The 19,982-nt window shown below is 35.2% G+C and overlaps 1 protein-coding gene across 3 annotated transcripts in view; it reads right to left on the bottom strand.

Moving 5' to 3' along the window:
- Window positions 1-993: 993 nt before the first annotated feature.
- EIF2AK4 (eukaryotic translation initiation factor 2 alpha kinase 4) overlaps window positions 994-19,982 on the bottom strand; it is a 111,518-nt gene continuing 92,529 nt past the window's right edge. For 2 of the 3 annotated variants that reach the window (XM_069105722.1, XM_069105723.1), the window contains exons 28-39: window positions 17,860-18,024; window positions 17,112-17,246; window positions 16,869-16,976; window positions 16,204-16,332; window positions 13,685-13,771; window positions 11,246-11,358; window positions 9,843-9,901; window positions 8,979-9,076; window positions 3,732-3,800; window positions 3,134-3,178; window positions 1,899-2,017; window positions 994-1,253 (exon numbers count right to left, since the gene is read on the bottom strand). In XM_069105722.1, the coding sequence (XP_068961823.1) occupies window positions 1,196-1,253; window positions 1,899-2,017; window positions 3,134-3,178; window positions 3,732-3,800; window positions 8,979-9,076; window positions 9,843-9,901; window positions 11,246-11,358; window positions 13,685-13,771; window positions 16,204-16,332; window positions 16,869-16,976; window positions 17,112-17,246; window positions 17,860-18,024 (1,185 nt within the window). In that variant the 3' untranslated portion in view covers window positions 994-1,195. The remainder of the gene's footprint in view (window positions 1,254-1,898; window positions 2,018-3,133; window positions 3,179-3,731; window positions 3,801-8,978; window positions 9,077-9,842; window positions 9,902-11,245; window positions 11,359-13,684; window positions 13,772-16,203; window positions 16,333-16,868; window positions 16,977-17,111; window positions 17,247-17,859; window positions 18,025-19,982) is intronic. The other variant, XM_069105724.1, reaches the window with a different exon arrangement.

Raw genomic sequence — 19,982 nt, 5'->3', positions numbered from 1 at the left:
TGATTCCCATTACCTGTTTTTTTTTAATCACCTTTGGTTTTGCATTATTAACCCAACTGTGTGAGGAATGAGAAAGCTTTTGGTATGTCCTTTAGGGCTTTTGGTGACAGAAGCTGGCAGTCCTCTGAATAGTGTGTGTAGTCTTAGGATTGTTTTCTAAATACTTCTGAGGTATTTATTAAGTTTTAAAGTCTTGTTAATGAATCATTTTAGTTAATTTAACACAATTCATTGAAAAAGTGACTATGTAGTAGTTCATTTTTCAAATCTAAGAAGTATATCTTTTAAGGTTTTAAGGTTCAACTTCAATTTAAAATTTTTCCTCAATATTAGCATTCTTTGTTTTCACTGAATATATTCAGTTCAATAGAATCTTTGAAATCTAGACCTTCAGTTGTTATACTCTTAAGTTGCCAGAAAACAAGCTTAGAATTGACAAGAAATTAAGCTAGTTGCACCTTCTGATGCTTCATTCCTATTTAGTTAAACCATGTACCAAACTCATGGTAGCTAGGTGGCCCATGGATAGAGTGCTAGGCCTGGACTCAGGAAGACTTATTTTCATGAGTTCAGATCTGGCCTCAAGACACTTAATAACTGTGTGACTCTGGACAAGTTTCTTCACCCTCTTTGCCTCAGTTTCCTCATCTGTAAAATAAGCCGGAGAAGGAAATGGCAAACCACTCCATTATCTTTGCCAAGAATTCCCCAAATGAGGTCATGAAGAGTTGGACATGACTGAAACAAGTGAACAACAACCCAAACTCAGCAAAGCATATAGCAGAAAGAATACTGTATTTAACATACTCAGATATTTACACAAGTCAGCTAACTTCCAAGGTGCAATTTCTTCAATAAAGCAGGGGACAAAGATAGCACCTTTTTCACTGGTTGTATTCAGTCTGAGAATAAGTGAGTTGATTAGATACTATAACATACCTAAAGGTTATTTCACACATCCAGTCTCCAAAGATATAGAAAGAGCACAGCAGGCAGATTTATGAAAAACATTTATTAAATCCAAAAAGTTTGGCAGCCTACTAATATATACACTGTAGAATACTCAGTTTAAGATTTATCCAAAATTACAATGACTGTACAGCAAGCATTCTATATTACAGCATAGGCTTCTGTCTGGTTTGAACACTACTATGTACAATTCACATGTCCTGTGCAATGAATTAATTCTTCATACTTAAAGCAAGATTCTGTAGTAGTCATCTCTGTAACTATATAGGAATAGCATTGACACTCTGTAGAAGAAAGAAAGTCTTTAATTAGAGGAAGTCACAGATAAAAACAATGGTTCAAGAAATGAAGAAGGAAAGCCTTTAGGTTCTATTTGGAAAACACATTTATAAGAGTGCTTTTCCAACAAAAATATGGAAAGTTAACTGCTAACGAAATTTTCTTGGCAAGTGAAATGTCACCATTTGTTTCACACTTTTCATTACTGCCTTTAAAGGTGGTGGAGTGAGTGGGCAATATTTCTCTATTGGGACTTCAAAGCATAGGTCAGTTAGTCTAATTTTCTAAAAATGAAGCAGCAGCGCTCAGTTATTTCCTCCTAATTTAAACATTAGAATTCTATAAATGGGTCAGCTGGGGGAATAAATTTATAGTGGGAACAGTTGATCCTTGCCCTTTTATGCTTTGTCCTTTATAAGGTCATGGCTGAAGATGAGACCAGATGATGGCCCTAGGCAGTCTTCACTGGCTGCCAGGTGCCGAATTTGTCAGTAGGCTTATTCCCCAGCATCCCTGACAGGATAATGAGGTGCTGCTAGAGAGGGATCTGAAGCGTCAGGGAAAATAAACTACCATGGGATGGTTTTAATAGCTTACCTGCTTGAATTCTGACATGTGTGAAACCTGTTGCTGCTAACCAGATAACTTACTTTTTTTCAATTTTGATGTTGTAAATTTCATCACAGACTAATTTGAGGTATCTCTGCTTTGGCAGGCGCGACAGTAGCTGCTTCACAGTTGTATTAAAGGCCTGTTCATCCCCATCCCACTAGGGGAAAACAAAGATAAGACTTTTTAAACAGCAGGGTACACTTAGATTTTTCTTTTCTTTACCGGGGAAGGATATGGCTCTTCTTAGGCACCACTAATGGGATTTACTAGTGCTCTTCCAAGGACCAAAGTACTTAAAGAGAAACCACACAGAGGTAAGTATTTAAATCTTTAAGAGGGTTGCTCTAACTCTTGGAAGATGAATCTATTTTTAGAATTAAAATGCTATATGCCACTTCATATAGGCCCTTTGGTGTCATCCACTCCTACTTTGGGAATGTATACCAGCTATCACTGTATTACCGTGATGATACTGGGCAAATTATTTTCTGCTCCCCTTTGACAGATATGTATGACAGATACCACTTTCATAATATATTAGTGGCAAATGAATGATCAGTTACCAATATAGAATCAGTACGATGGCACCAGAAGCAACCACATGGATCCATTGACATCTCTGGTATCAGATATTTTAAGCAGGTGAGAGAAAGCTCTAATTTTGAAGTCGTCATTTATTATAATACATTAGCTATAGTTGGGGCTGAATGTAATTAAGGGGTTCTACTGTCTATTCAGGTATATGTTCAAAAGAAAACATAACATTCTAAAGATTCTAAAATTAAAACAGGGAAGGGGAGATACATGTGACTGATCATAACTGTAACTAGAGATTCTAGCACCTGGAACAAACTCAGGGATGGGGAGATGGATAAGGAAGAGAGAGAGTCCTTAAGGCCATTGCTGGGAAGGATGCCATGCACCACTGTTCCCAGGAGTCTCATACTACTTATAGTTGTTTATGTCCTAAAACAATTGACATTTTCATTAATCTTCAATTGGTAGTGACTCTTAGAACTCTGCTCCTTCCTATTAGGAGAAGATAAATGTTTGAAATGATTTCATTAATACATAATTTAGGAGCAGATATTTTCTATACAAGGAAGGTTTATCAGTAATCTCTACAAATTTCCAAGTCCAAACAATTAATATCACTAAGGAAAACTAACTTCACCTTGGTCCATTAATGGCAAAAACTACTCAAACTTTTGGAATTTAAAGTTTGGCTCTTTCTAAGCCAATACTTAGTTATGGCAGAATCTACCTTGCTTACCTCTAGTGACAAAAACTGCAAAATTGTTTCTTTTGGCAGGTCTACCTGGGAAAAGGGAAATGTACGATATAAGTTTGCATAAGGGTATTTGATAGGACAATTTTGGTCAACTTAACTGATTATTTGTATTATACACTGTCACCAAAGACTGAACTTGAAAATCACTGTTCAAGTCTTTAAATGCTGTTACATTTGGAAATGAAATAAATGTCAACTGTACAAAGCTCTGGTATCCCAAATAAATCATAATTTCCCCCTCACCTCTGTGCCCAAAAAGGGATCTAATACATGTACATATGTAGACTTAAGATTTAAAAGCCCACCTAGAAAATTTCAGAAACAAAATGGAGATTTTCTTAGGATATTATAATTTTTTTCCATTTTTGGGTTGGGTTGAGACAGGGGGGAAGGAAAAGGAAAAAAAAAAACCTTTTTCTTTTGATATTTTCCCCCAAGCCTTCACATTTTTTGTATAGTGTCATGCTCTAATTTTGCATAAGGTTGACCTTTGAGAAAATCATGTAAGAATACAAAATATTTATAAAAGTTGAGCTCTGAGAATTTTGCTCTTACAATAATATCAAAGGAAAGGACTTACAGCTAAAATTTCAATTTCACTGCTCTTATGGTGAAGGTTGGCAAGAGCAGTCTGGAGTCTTGTTTGCACCTACAAGAAGAGATGACTGAATTCAGAACATGTGGAAACAAGACATCTTCCTATTGTTTGTCTGCAAACCAAACATTAGGGTAGGGGTTCTTAATCTGGGGTCTATGAAATTTTGGGGGGGGATTTAATTTTATTTTTTTCTTAATTACATGTAAGCAAAAAAAAATTTTAACAGTTTTAAAAAAAATTTTAGTTCCAGATTCTCTCCCTCTGTTCTTCCCTGAGAAGGCAAGAAATAAATAGATTTATACCTGGGTAGTCATTACTCATGTTACAAAAGAAAACACAGACCAAAAAAATCTAGAATAATGCTTCAGTCTGCATTCAGATTCCATCAGTTTTTTCTCTGGAGGTGGCTAGCAGTTTTTTTTTTTTTTACCACAAATCCTTTGGAATTGTTTTGTTATCATTTTATTGTTGAGAATAGCTAAGTCATTCACAGTTGGGCATGTAATTCGGCAAAATAGATCCTAATAATTGCTTTAATTCCATCTTCACTGGAAGTGAATTCAGCTTTTTCATTTTGATGCTGGTAATCTGATTTTCTTTTTTAATCAAATTAATCAATGGTTCGTTTTATTTATTTGTTTTTTCCTTAAAACTAGCTCTTAGTTTTATTTATTAATTCAATGGTTTTCTTACTTTCAACTTATTTATTAATCTCTCTCTTGGTTTCAGGATTTCCAGTTTTGTGTTTAATTGGGGATTATCTGTTCTTTTTCTAGTTTTATTTTAGTTGCATGCCCAATTCACAGATGTGTTCCTTCTCTATTTTATTGTGTTTAGATATACAAATTTTCCCCTAAGTACTGTTTTGGCTGCATCCCATAAATTCTGGTATGTTGTCTCTTTTTCATTCTCTTTAATGAAATTACTTATTGTTTCTATGATTTGCTTTTTCACCCAGCTTTGGTTTTTTCATCAGGAATGCTTGAAAATCTTCTATTTTATTAATACCTATTTTTTCCCCTGAAGAGTTATACTCAGTTTTGCTGAATAGGTTATTCCTAGTTGTAATTCTAGCTCCTTTGCCTTCTGGAATATCATATTTCAAACTTTCTGATCCTCTAATGTGGAAGCTGCTAAATCTTATGTGATTGATTGTGGCTTAATGATATTTCAATTGTTTCTTTCTGGCTGCTTGCTATATTTTCTCTTTGACCTGGGAGCTCTGGATTTTGGCTGTAATATTTTGGGAGTTTTCATTTTGGGATCTCTTTCAGGAGGTAACTGGCAGATTCTTTCAATTTCTATTTTACCTTCTGGTTCTAGGATATCAGGGCAGTTTTCCTTGATAATTTCTTGAAATATCATGTCTAGTGAACACATGCAGAGTGAAGTCAGGAGAGCATTGTACACAGTGACAGTAATATCATATGATGATCAACTGTGAATGATTTAGCTATTTTTAGCAATACAATGATCCAAGACAATTTCAAAGGACTCATGATGAAAAATGCTCTCCATATCCGGAAAAAGAACTGATGGAATCTGAATGTGGATTGAAGTATACTATTTTGCACTTCATTATTTTTTTTCCACACTTTCCCTCTGCCCCTTTTGGTCTGTTTCTTTTTTCACATGACTAATATGGAAATATGTTCTACATGATAGCACATATATAACCTATATCAAATTGCTTACTGTCTTGGGGGGGAGGAGGTGAGGGAGAAAACTTGGAACTCAAATTTTTTTTTCAAAATTTTTAACATGTTTATTTAAAGTTTTGAGTTCCAAATTCTATCCCCCCATCTCTCCCCTCTGAGAGGATAAGCAATCAAATATAGGTTATATATGTGCAATTATGTAAAACATTTCCATATTAGTAATTTTGTACAAGAAAACTTGAATAAGAAAAAAATGAAAGTGAAAAATACCGTGCTTTAATCTCTGTATTTAATCAACAGCAGTTCTTTCTTGGGAGGTGGATAATATGCTTCATCATTAGTCCTTTGGGACTGTCTTAGACTACTGTATTGCTGAGAATAGTTAAGTTCTTCATCAGTTTTGTCATTCTTCATCAAACAGTATTGCTGTAACTATATCACAACTTTCTCCTGGTTCTTTACTTTGCATCAATTTACATCTTTACTATGCATCAATTCATGTAAGTCTTTCCAGGTTTTTCCGAAATTATCCTGCTTGTCATTTCTTATAGCACAATAACATTCCATTACATTCATATACCATATCAACTTGTTTAGCCATTTCCCAATTGATGCCAATCTCTGATTTCCAATTCTCATCCACCACAAAAAGAGCAGCTACAAATATTTTTGTACAAATAGGTCTTTTCCCCCTTTTTTGGATGTCTTTGAGATACAAGACCTCACAGTGGTATTGCTGGATCAAAGGGTATACACAGTTTTATAGCCCTCTGGGCGCAGTTCCAAATTATTCTTCAGAATGGTTGGATTAGTTCACAACTCCACCAACAGTGTATTAGTATCTCAGTCTTCCCACATCCCTCCCACATCTGACATTTTCCTTTTTTGTCATATCAACCACTGTGATAGGTGTGAGGTGGCATCTCAGAGTTGTTTTAATTTGCATTTCTCTGATGAATACTAATTTAATTCATTTTTTCATATGACTATAGATAGCTTTAATTTCTTTGTCTGAAAACTGCCTGTTTATATCCTTTGACCATTTAACAACTGGGCAATGACTTGTATTTTTATAAACTCGACTCAGTTTTCTATATATTTGAGAAATAAGGCCTTTATCAGAGATACTTGTCGCAAAATTCCCCCTTCTCCCCAGTTTTCTGCTTTCTTTATAATTTTGGTTGCATTGGTTTTGTTTGTGCAAACTTTTTAATTTTATATAATCAAAAGGCTCTATTTTACATTTTGTCTCTATATCTTCTTTGGTCCTAAATTCTTTCCTTATTCATAAATCTGAGAGATAAACTATTCCATGTTCTCTTAATTTGCTTATGGTATCACCCTTTATGTGTAAATCATGTACCCATTTTGACCTTATCTTGGTATACAATGTTAAATGTTGGTCTATACTTGGGAACTCAAAATTTAAAAATAAATGAATGTCAAAGATTGTCTTTACATATAATTGGGAAAAATAAAATACTCTATAAAAAATATGATGTCTAGGCTCTTTTTGTGATCATAGCTTTCAGGTAGGACAGTAATTCTTAAATTATCTCTCCTCAAACCATTTTCTAGGTCTGTTTTTCCAATGAAATATTTCACCTTCTATTTTTTCATTCTTTCGAATTTGTTTTGTTTCTTGATGTCTCCATGGAGTCATTAGCTTTCACTTTCCCAATTCTAAATTTTAAGGAATTATTTTCTTCCATTCCTTTTTCCATTTGGCCAATTTTGTTTTTTAAAGTGTTAATTTTCTTCAGTATTTTTCCATGCCTATATTACCAAGCTGTTGACTCTCTTTTCATAATTTTCTTGCATTACTCTCATTTTTACCTAATTTTTCCTGTACCTCTCTTATTTGATTTTTAAAATCCTTTTTAAGGGGCGGCCAGGTGGCTCAGCAAGTAAGAGCACCGGCTCCAGTGTCGAGATGACCTGGATCAAATCTGGGCTCAGATACTCAGCACCACACCCAGAAATAACTGGCCGTGTAACCTGGAGCAAGTTACTTAACCCCGATTGCTTAAAAAAAAAAATCCTTTTTGACCCCTTTCAGGAATTCTTTTTGGGTCTGTAACCAATTCACATTTTTCTTTGAGGCTTTGCATTTAGCTGCTTTGACATGGTTTTCTTCTGGGTTCATGTCCTGATTTTCCCAGTCATCATAGTAACTTATTATGGTTAGGTTCATTTTTGTTGTTTGCTCATTTTTCCAGCCTATTTTTTGACTTTTAACTTTATGTTAAAGTTGGACCATCCTCGTAGGGTGGAGGGGACACTGTCCCAAGCTTCAGAGCAAGCTCTGTGCTTTCAAGGTGGTATGATGCAAAGAGAGGTGTGGTCACTGCTCTCCTCATCTGTGCTCTAGTCTTTACCCAGGAAGGGATCTTTTTCCGCTTATAGCCACTGCACAAGCACTCAGCCTAGCTCTGTGACCAGGTCCCCCATTCTTTTGCAGCTACAGTTACTAGTGCTCTCTTCTATCTTGGAATTGAGATAAAAGTCACAAGGGCCCTTGGTCACCTGTTTAGCATCCTTCTCTTCTTGCTACTTAAACCAGGATCACTGGTGATAGCAGCTCATGACACCCATATCAGTGATTAACTGAGGAGATTGAACAGGAATACGGGGTTTCAGTAGGATAGTGCTCTAAATGATTTTAGTACTAAGCTAACTGTAATAGTAGGAAGAAAGCAAGAGCAGACAGCAAGGGAGTATTACAGATGGATGTAGCAGGGAACATTTAATAAACTGGTTAATACTTAAGGATCTAAGCCAACAGAATTGCTTATAGACATTGCCATACCTGAACTCTGTCAATTATTATGAGAGGCAGAATATAACAGTGGGAAAACCATTATATTTGGGAGTCAGGAGAGGGCTGGATTCAAATTCTAGCTCTAAACTCAACTGCTATGACAAGTTATTAGAACTTTGGCTTCCTCATCTGTAAAATGGAGACCTACTTCACAGGGTTGTTGTGAGGAAAGAATTTTGTAAACCACCTAAGTGCTATATAAATCTAAACTGTTATTCAAATTTAATTCCACTATGCCTTTCTGTCCCCAATTAAGCCAGTGTCCATGCTCATTCCTGCTTCTTACTTTGATCTGAAACACTCTTTTCACTTATTCACATCTTCCAAGGCCATTTTAAAGTCTACTTTTCATCGAGCAAGGTTAGAACATTTGTGTTTAGATCCTTTAAACAAGAGTCAAGAATACCTAAGGAATTGCTGCCTTTGTAACTTACTGTAGACAGGTCACTTAACATAGTGATTTAAATATTCACCAAGCTATTTCCCTATAACAACCCTGTCTGGTAAGTACTGCAAATATTACTCCTGTTTACAGATGAGAATGCTGAAGAACAGAGAGGTGAAGTGACCTACTTATGGTTACACAGGTTAAGTTTTTGTTAATTTGCTGAGTTTCAGAAGCATCCTAAGTTTTGGAGGTAGGAAGAAAAGGTGTTATGCTTTTAGCAGAGTTTCCACATTTATTTCCTCTCCTTATTTACATTCTCCCAAAGGTACAGATTGGAAGACTAAAAAAGCCTCAGTGCATACCTGAGTTTCATACCGCCTCCTGGTGCTGGCTGATAGCTTCTCTGGGGCTATAACAATCACATTAGGAACAACTGTTGCTCCATGTATTTCAAATAAACCTAAATCAAAGAGAATTTCAAAATAGCTTTATTCACTTCCACTAAATGCACAAGAAGTTAAAATACAAAGAAACAGAAAGCTGACCAAAGACTACATTTGTTTATAGTTACAAACTTAAAGACAGTATCGATATGAAATCTTCTAAAACCTAATAACCTCTCAGATTTCAGCTAGTTATATACTATTTTCACTGATGCTGGTACAGAATCAATGCTGACAAAATTTGACCCAACTGGTATACAGACTCCTGTAGAAGCTTAGAAACCCAAATAGCTTCTCTTTGACCTAAATGGGAAAAACTGATGGTATTAGATTCTCTTTTGATTTTACTGAAAACTACATTTATATATTACTTTCGTTCAAGAAATTACAGATTTAATTCTTATTCATCTGTGAGATGGGGAGAATTGTCTATATGTGTTCTGTGAGTCAAACAGAGGCACAGAGAGCTTAAACTCTGCCTAAAGTACACAAGTTGTTAAAACAGGGTTAGCACCCAAGTATATAACATCTGGTCTAACTAACAGTTTGTATACTATAAAGAATACTTTTTTTAGGCTAGAGGTTTCAAAGGACAGTAAAATAGCCCAGTAAACTCTATTTTATTGAACAATCTTTTGGAGAAGTATAATTTTTTTTTTGGGGGGGGGGAGGTTGTATTATTAGGAGTTAGCCAAAATCATAGTATAAGCATTGCAAAGCAAACATACAGTATCAAGTCAGACACTACAACTATTTTGTTCAGTCCGTAATTAGTAGTAATACCTGAAGCATTAGAAAATGACCCCTTCAGATTTTGCCCTGCAAGATTATCGGAAGCTTCTCTAAAAACAAGCAAACAACAACAATTAGAAAAAGTAGTCAAGAAGGCAAAAGCAACCTATATCAATGTAAGTTACAATCAATTTTTTGCCTACAGAAATGCTTTTCTCTTGACCATTAAGGTATAAACTTGCATCAATTGTTGGTCAAGAGTAAGTTAAAAAAATGACACAGGATATCAAGTGAACAACTACTTAAGAGAAAATACTCTATAATTTGTTTAGCTAGATTTAAAAATCCTGACTTGGCATAAGATGCTAATTTAAATGAACTATAATAGAAATTCTTTCTGTTCCCTTCAAATACTAGGAAATACTAGTTACAGCACACCCCAGCCCATACCTTGGAGGATGGCTATAGAACAATTTAAAGTCAGCCTTCTCAAAGGTGTGAATGGATGTTCTTCCAAAAGCAAATGAATTAAGTTTAAAGCCTTTGAAATGCACAATAGCCTTATATCTTAGAAATAAAGGGAAGTATTCATATTTAATTGATTACTAAAGCAAGCCACTTACATTAAAAATTTTAAATCCTCTGCTACAACTAAATCTCATCTGACATCATATGGTTTAATAGTCTCTTGCCAGCTTTGTTAAGTGGTTGACTATTTCTTGTTTAGTCTTAGTCCCTTGGCTTTTAGTTGTCTGTTACCAAGTGACTTCAGTAACATTACACTGTCACTGCAAAAATTCAGTGATAAATGCAAGATGAAAACTATTTCTTTGAGGCAGAACCAGATTAAAAAAAGGAAGGGATGAAGCTACTATGGTAGAAATGGGCAGAATGGGGTAGAAAAACTTAAAAATCTCATGCATATTAAAATAATTTTAGGGGTGGCTAGGTGCTGCAGTGAATAGAGCACCAGCTGTGAAGTCAGGAGGACCTGAGTTCAAATCCAGCCTCAGACATTTAACACCCACACACAAAAAACTAGCCGTGTAACCTTGGGCAAGTTACTTAACCCCAACTGCCCTCCAAAAAGCAAAAAAAAAAAAAATAATTTTAGAGGTTTCTTCATTGGATTTCTTTTAAATAATTTAATAAAATAGTTCACAAACATCAATTTCAGAAAAATATTGATAGACCCCTCATCTTACAGATACATTAAGAATGACAAAAGAGACCTTGGGGTGCTAATGTATGTGACTAAAGATCAAGAAGGTACATCCCAAAATATTAAAAATTGTCTCATCAAATTACTTTCAGAACTTTCCAAAGGGAATAGAATACATCCATCAAAATCTATTTTGATTAAGCATCACTCACAGTGGCCTAATTTTAAAATGAATCTGGATGTTATAGTTATGGAAGCATCTGCATTTACTAGCTTCTGTTTGTTCTATTACCTGATATTCTTTTCATCACAGACTTTGGTCCTCAGTTTCTGTGCCATGTGATCCACAAGGTCAGATTCCAGCACTCGTTTCTCTGTCTGCCTTTCCTTCTCAAAGGATTTGACCTTATAAGAAGAAATGGAACAACTAGATAAATTGCAGATTTCTGAAGCCAAAAAGTCGAATCCATATGAGTTGTAGAAATATTAAGTAACAGCCAGCACTATAATGGTTTTGTCTTATAGACAATGTAAAATTATGGGCTTCATTTTGTGTCCCAATAATGTTAAGGAATCAAATAATTGGGAATATTTGTAAAGCACTTAGCTTTTCCTTTTTTTCCTTTTCCTTCATGTTCCACACTAAGCAGTTATATTGCTCCAAAGAAACTCAAAACAGTTATTTTGCAAGAATCAGTATTACTGAACATTTTCAATAATATATGTAATGAGAGAATATCATGATTATTATTATTTTGGAGGTGATGAATAATGACAGGAATCATTAGCTTCTTATAAGGCAGGTTCATAATGGATTCCAAACAAACTTTTTATATTAAAGAAGTAGACAAGATTAATAATGATAAATAAATACAAAGATGACGTTGTTGTTCCACCATAGTATAACAAAATGCTTTAAGTTTGATGTTAAAGATGAAGGTGAATCAGATGATTTCTCCAGGTCATTCCCCACTAGAAAATAACATTCTTTCCATACAAGTACTCAATAAATGTTAAGTCTGTATGATATGCAAATGTAGCTACACTGTAATTCTGTGTGGAGATACTTAAGCATCTGTATTGTGTGTATACTCTAGTTTTTAAGTTTCTGTGATATAGGAAATTATCCATATTATAGTTCCTGGATTTGCTTTAAAAGCTTGTCTGTGCTTTCAGAAGACTCAAACTAGAGAAAACGGGAAGAAACGTGTGTTAGCCTTTGCACTGGCTAGTTCCCTTGCCTGGACTCTCCTTCCTCCTTATCTCTCTGCCTCTTAGGATCCCTTATTTCCTTCAAAACACTGCTTAGGCCCCACATTATACAAGAAGCTTTTCCTGATCTCTCCCTGCTGCAAATTCCTTCTTCCTTCCCCCTGATTTGCCTTGTATATACTTATTTATATATGTGTCTTCCTGATACAACTTAAGCTCTTTGAAGGCAAGGACTGTTTAATGTTTGTCATTCTATCCCATTGCTTGTCATATAGTAGGCACTTAATAAATGGTTGTTAACTGATCAAAACCAATGTTGTATATTATATTCCATAGCTCTGTTGTATCAGATTACAAATGCTCACTATTCCAAACAGATGCTGAATTCATGCTTATTTTTTAGTCCTTTAAAAATAGTCAGAAATAAGGCAACAGGCCATGAAATACCACAGATAATGATAATCATTAAATATCATATTTTTGGCCAAGGTCTGAATTAATCTAACAGACTGCTTTGCTTTGCTTTAAAAATGCCTTTTCCTGTGTCAGCAACTCCAGAGACCAGATGAGGCTGAAAGTTGGATTTTCCCCTTATCTTGGGACATTTTCCTTACAGGAAGAAAACAGACATCATAAAATGGACCCAATAGCTTCTTTGTTCTCTGAGTAAACTCAGAGAATATCTCTTCCTATGTAAATAACTACAGATAGGGCTAACTTAAGAGCATTCTTTCTTCTGCTAAGGATGAGACCCTGAACCTAAGACACTATCTTGAATAGTGGAACCATTTCTTATCTAAATATTTTGTGGGGCATATATTATGTTATGGCATGTTAATGAAAAATAAAACAGATGTTCTAGGTCGTAAAATCAATCAACACCTCATCAGCTCTCTTATCTTACTTAGAAAATTCCTTTCTTGACCCTGAATTGGGTTGACTCTAAAATGTGTTTTAAGCTTTGTTTAGCAGTCAGACTTAGTCTGGATCCTTGTACAAGTTCATTAGTTTTAGGGGAATTGAAATAACTTTATATCACTGTCTCCTTTAACCAAACTTCTAAAGGTTAACAGTGATTAGGCTTTTTTAGGTAAATCCAATTTCCAAAAATGCCAAATAACCAAAAAATGTTGGTTGTGGTAACCAGCCAGGTCAGTTGTGGCCTACCACAATACACTCCCTGACCCTTGGCTCTCAGTGACCGACCTGGGCCATGAGATTCCAAGACCTGGTTTAGCTAACTGGGATAAAAAAAAACAAATCTCTAGAACTTACTAGATCTTTTCTTGGAAAAGAATGATAAAAAAAAAATGATCATTATAGTTAAAAGTATCTAAAAGGTTTCAGATCTAGATCAGTTGTTTTCTGATGCATTTTCTCTGGCAAGTACACTATTTCAAAGGGACAGGCAAAGTGTAAAGGATTCCAAACTGTATCAAGCAAAGTACCTGTCCTGCCAGAAAGTGTTCCACAGTCATGCATAGGATCACAACTCCACATAATTCTCTAGAATCTTTACCTTTACATGGTTCCCCTCCTTGTCGGAAACAAGAGCCACATAAGTGATTTCATGATGTCTGCAATACTCTTGCAATTCCTCTTGAGACTGAAACAATAAATAGTAAAAGGAAGTATAAAACAAACACCTGAAGTCTTAATTGCTAATTTCTTTTATTCTGAAATGAATTACTTAAATCTGTTGCTTCTCAGAGTATAAAATATTCATCAAGGAGAGGACCACTGATCAGGAGAACAACTTTTTTGCTTCCTTTAAAATTAAAAAATGATAAATCTCTATTACTAATAGCTTGTTTTCAAAAAGTTATATTATCTTCACTCTGCATCAGTTTTTACAGTTTCTCTGAATCCATCCTTTTCATTCTATTATATTCATGTAATATAATTTGTGGATTCATTCTCCAATTGATGGGCAACCACATTGTTTCCAGTTCTTTCCTACAGCTATAAATATTTTTGTACATAAGGGTATTCTCCCTCTGTCTTTAACCTCTTAGGAGTATATGCCTAGTAGCAGTATTGCTGGGTCTAAGGGTATCCTTTGTTTTTAGACACTGGGTAGTCTTCATTTTTACTGATGTTTTGAATGGGTGTAAATAGGAACTATCACTAGGATTCATGGTGAGGTTTCCAAAATCTGCCAGCATTAAGATAAGTTACCAAAATCACATTTTTTTTTTCATATCAAGTAAGAAAACACATGAGAAAAGTAAAGGCAAATGAGAAGTGACAATAATATAAAAATAAAAACAGCATCAAAAGCTAAAGAATTGATGAGAAAGCTGGAAAACATTTTGTGCCGCACTCCCCACCCCCAGCAGGTTTAAACTAGCATGTTAAACCACATATCATGATACATTCCAAATGGATATTCAAGTTAAATAAAAAAGGATACAGCAAAAAAAAAAAAAAAAGGAAAACTCACAATTATGGCTATGGAGAGAATTTTTAACCAAACAAGAATAGAAGAAATTTTTAAACAATGTAATATAATTTCAATTACATGAAATTGAAAAGCATGAACAATCAAACCTCTGCATCAAATAATTTTGATAAGGGTTTGATATTTAATATATAGAGAGAATTAACACAAATATTTAAGATCAAAAACTATTCTTCAATAGATAAGTGGTCAAATAATAGGAATACTTCTGAAAGAACTTCAAACTATTAACAATTATATAAAGACTGCTTCAAGTCACTAATGATAAAAGAAGTGCACATCAAAACAATTCTGAACTTTTACTCTACAACTAACAAATTAGCAAAGATGAAAAAAGATGTTATTGGAGTGGCTATAGGAAAATACCAATCCAATGACAATGAAACTGTGTTATTGGTCCAATTATTCTGAATAATAATTTGGAAGTATACTTAAAAAGAGGCTAAATTTTCCACAGCCTAAATCAGAGATACACTAGTAGTTATGAACCTTAAAGAAATTGAAGAAAGAAAGGTCTCACATATGCCAAAAATATCCAACGGCACTTTTTATTGCAGCAAAGAACTGGAAACAAACTAGAGATACCCTTGGCTGATGGAGATATACAGATACATACATACATACATACATACATAGACACATATGTATGGATATATTTTAAATAGTGGTACATGAGTTTAATATTTTACTGCCCCATAAGTTTTACCAAAGAGACTAGAACCAGAAAAAACATAAACACAATAACTATAACAATGTAAACGTAAATAAGTGCTTTGTAATTATAACAGGGACAGCTAGGTGGCGCAGTGAATAGTGCAGGGCCTGGAGTCAGGAAGCCTCCTCTTCCTGAATTCAAATTTGACCTCAGACACTTATTAGCTGACCCTGGGGAAGTCATTTAACCCTGTTTATCTCCATTTCTTCATCTATAAAATGAACTAGAGAATGAATGGCAAACCACTCGAATATCTTTGCCAAGAAAACCTCAAATGGGGTCACAAAGAGTAGGACACAACTGAAATGACTAAACAACAAATTATGACAGTGTAGTCCCTAGAGACAAATTAGAAAATGTACCTCTCTCTTTTCATTGGAGAGATTGGATGATAGGGGTGTTAAATATGGCATATGCTATTATACACAGCTGCTGTAATGGCTGGTGTTGCAGAACTGTTTTTTCTTTTAAAATCTTTGTTATAAGAGAAGGCATGTTGAGTAGAGAAGTTAGAGGAAGAATATTCAGAAATGAAAATGATGTGGAAACAAAAGATATTCATAAAAACAAAAATAAACTGGTATTAGCAGCTACTACAGCAATCTGCAAGTAGTACTGAACAGGGCCAGTTAATTATCTGAAGGTATCCCTTTAAGAGGGTAAAAGTAGAGCTGAGTTATCAATATCTGTATAAAACAAGAAACCCAAGGTCAAAAGTCTCAAGCTCTTTAATGACAGAGTTTTTAGGAAATGGACATAATTAGAGAGAAATATCTGACAGCTCTATAAGGGAACAATAAGATTTGTCATTAACGAAATTATTTTTTTGAACCTTTGATATGAAATGTCTTTTCCACTTTACCTGGGACCAGTCGTACATGATTTCTGCTGCAATTCCTGCTGTCCAGAGTTTCTGGATGATATTGATGGCCCTTGACATGGACATCTGACCAACACTTACAACTAGTAAGTCACAAGAGCTTATTGTAACCTACATCAGAAACAGAGAGGTTTTATGCTTTGAGGAATCGGGATCTTAGGCTGTGCACATGGGAGCTGAGCTGCAGGGGAGGAGGTCACCTTAATTTGAATGCTAATTCCTTAATTAGTGTTCCACATTTGGGACTACAAATGCAAAACGATTTGTAGAATTATTTCTTTCAAAATGACATACTCAAATTTTAGTCTGTTAGGGTTGGTTGGAAATTAATGACACTCTAATATCAAAAGGGTGTTCTTCCCTTTTGGGAAGCCCATCTTTTTTTCCTGTGTTTCAAGCAAAGGAACAATTTAAAGCTTTGTAGCTTACATTTGCATTTGTGCACCAGTGTTACTGAGTTAGAAGGGATTATGCTATGAGGATGCCAATAGTTATTGTGACGTCTGGAATTAAAGTCAGATCCTAAATCTTCAGGCTACTGTTGCTTTAATCTATAGTTCCTTGTGAATTACTGCAAAACAGAAAAATAATGCTTTTTGACATGAAGCCAGCCCTTTAGGAAGGTAAAGACAAGAGGCCAAACTTACTGGTTCTTCCATGTTGGCAACAGCTGCAGATATTTTATCTATAGCTATGCTGACTCCGATAGCAGAAGGAACTGGTCCCAGGGCTTGAGGTCCTCTAAATTGGGGGATCTAAGAAAACAACAGCATAGTCCTGTTGATAACATGCAACTAACTATTCAACAGATATTGAACTGAGTGTCTACTCCTTGTAAAATACCACATATATCAGAAGTCCAAGAAAAAGTAATTTAAAGGGTGACTTACCAAATGATCATACCTGCCACCAGCTGCAAGGATTTCAGGCACAATTTTTTGCCTCCGTTTGATGAATGCAACAAATTGGAAGATTACCCCATTGTGTTGCTGTACTTTATAAACAAGGCCCAAATTGACTGAGACCTGCAAATCCATAAATCACAAATGTGTCAGGCAGAGAGCCAAAAATGTAGAACATAACGCCCGATGTATGTACCTACAACAGGCAGCAAGTTTTGGTATCATGCCTGTTTGGCCCTATTATGCTACATCATAATACTAAGTCAAAACAATAATCCCCAAGTCCCCTAACTGGTCTTGCAGAGTGTTTGAATTGACAACACTGATACAATGTTTTAAAGTTTGCAAATCAGTTTTATACACATCATCCCATTTGAGTCTCAGAACAACCCTATGAGGCAATTGCTTTTAAGTTCTTCTCATTTTACAGATGAGGAAACAGAAGTTGAGAGAAATTAAGTGGCTTGCTTAGGGTGGTCTGGCTACTAAGTATCTGAGAAATAATCTTAACCTAGATTTTGAATTTTTATTTTTCCTGTGCTTCCCTATAATGCCCCCCAGCTCCCTCATATAAAATCTTATTTTAAACCACAGATACTGTTGTATATCAGAAAACAAAAACTAGTTCAGAAGAATTCTAGGAAAAAAATGACTTGCCAGAAGTAAATCAAATAAGGCTACTGTCTTGGGGCTATTATTACTATTACAAATCAGATGGGTCCAACAGTTTCCAAACCTTTATGCCAAGCTTCTTCAGAAGTCCAACAACCTCCTCCAGATCTTTCATGCCATGTTTCACCAGCTGGGCAACACCTGTTTTTTGTTTTATAATTGAGTTTACTGTTGTAGCTAGGTCTTGTAAATCTCCCTTCTGCTCAATAAATTTGTAGAGTCGACATAGCTGAAAAGCAAATATCTTCAATTGAGCTTTCAATCAACAGTATTGGAAGAGCCATTAAACATAGAGTCTTGTGTGCACAATGAGACATTTAGGCTTTATTTTTACACCCTAGATGGGAAGGAATTTTGTGAAAAGTCACAGACACAGTCTAAGACATAGTATCTATTCAGGATGCTCCTTTACTGAGAGTTTACAAAGCACTACAGAGAGGATCAAATCACAGGTGCCTTCACCATCTGGTCTATATAGTCAATTCAGACCAAGAAGGGAGGATTAGCACTTCCATAATGAAACTATGTTTTTTCCTACACCTTTTCCCATCTTCCCCCCATTCTCTTCTTCGAACTCCATTTTGGGACTACAAGACCCAAAACTGGCTTTAGGCCAGTGGGTGAGGAAATGGGAATTTCTGAGTAACTGTAAGGCTTATCTAGGGTAGTCTTAGAATCCTCTGTGACAGAAGCCTCATTTTGGGCTGAAAACTTTTAATCACTTCCATGCATTGGTTTTCCTCTCTTAGGATCTGAGTCCTTTGGCAAGAATGAAAAAGGGACTGACAAAACAAGAGACAGTACAAAATACTTCACTTTCATGTAAAGATAACTGTTTTCTTCTTATCTGAATAACTGGCCACAATATCATGATAAAAAATGGAATCATAACTGGTTTAGCTCAGTATTCTGCACAATGTATCTGTGTAATCATTTTGACATTTTTATACAGAAATGGGTTCATATTCAAACTGTAAAAATGGCACTTGCTAGAGTGTAGAATAAAACCTGATTTAAAGCTTTTAAAAACAATAGTATTAAACACTTTATTGCATAAAGAAAAGGTTTTTAAAAGTCCAAATCCAGTTCCAATATTTTTCAGGTACTTGTGTTAAAGATAAAATTATTAGTAACAAAAATCTTTTATTGCTTTAAACATACATCCCAATTCAACACATGACCTTCCCCCTACCAAGACTCCATTCACAATTTTAAACCCAACACTGGCCTAGGATTCAGAAGTCCTGTTTCTAATCCTAAAACCGTTTAGCTGTGTGACCTTCACCAAATGATTGCAGTTTCTTTTTTGGTAAAATGAAGGATTGGATGAGCCAGTCTCTAAGATCCCATCCAGCTCTAAAGTCCTATGAGAGAGCCTATGACTCCATATTTTAAACTTGCATTTGAACAGCCTTTCTACTATTTATAAATGGACTGGTTTCTGTCCATAGATGAATGTGTATATCCAATCCTTTTTCTTTGGAAATGGTTACACTATACACAATGGTAACATCACTCCCAAAACTGGAATAGCTTTTATGCTGAACTCCTATTGCTAGACAAATGATTTAGCTTGTCTTTGCAACTGTCTGGGAGAATTTCTTTTAAGATCTAATTTGTGCACTTGGACAAACTCTTTAAAATTTTGTTTTATGGAATACATCTATGGAATATATGGAATATGGAAGCTATGGAATAGAGTGCTATATGTACCCCAAAAAACTTTTGGGGAGCTTAGTCAAAAGGCTTAGGTGAATGTGATGCTACTTGTATTGAATCTTTGTCCTGGGTTGTATCCACTAGGGTTTTGAAGCATCCTGCACCAGGACTTTTGATGCTCACCACACAATCATCCAACTGTTAGTGGGGAGGGTGCTAAGGCTCAGAAATAGTCCTTATTTCTCTGAAGTCAGAATCATGTCCAGACTCCTTGCTTTGTCCTCACTGAACTATAGGAGTGTGCATCAATTTGTTGAAGAGGTGAGACAATTAGAGACAAAGCCCTGTTCTAGGCAAAGAATTATTCCCTCATCTCTAAAACAGCTCAAAATTAAGAGCTGGAACAAACATTGTGCCGGAAGAGCAAGAGCTCTCTTCTAGTTCTGAAAAGACCTCAGAGAATCCAAGTGAATTTTCTTGGTTCTGCCCACTATCCTAGTACCACATAGTTTATTTCAGGAGACTATG

This window comes from Petaurus breviceps, unplaced genomic scaffold (genome assembly GCF_028583685.1).
Source record: "Petaurus breviceps papuanus isolate PSGF00001 unplaced genomic scaffold, PetGlider_PUasm1.0 77, whole genome shotgun sequence".
NCBI classification, from domain to species: Eukaryota; Metazoa; Chordata; class Mammalia; order Diprotodontia; family Petauridae; genus Petaurus; species Petaurus breviceps.
The sequence above is the reverse complement of the archived record's forward strand: the minus strand, read 5'-3'. Positions and strand labels throughout refer to the sequence as shown.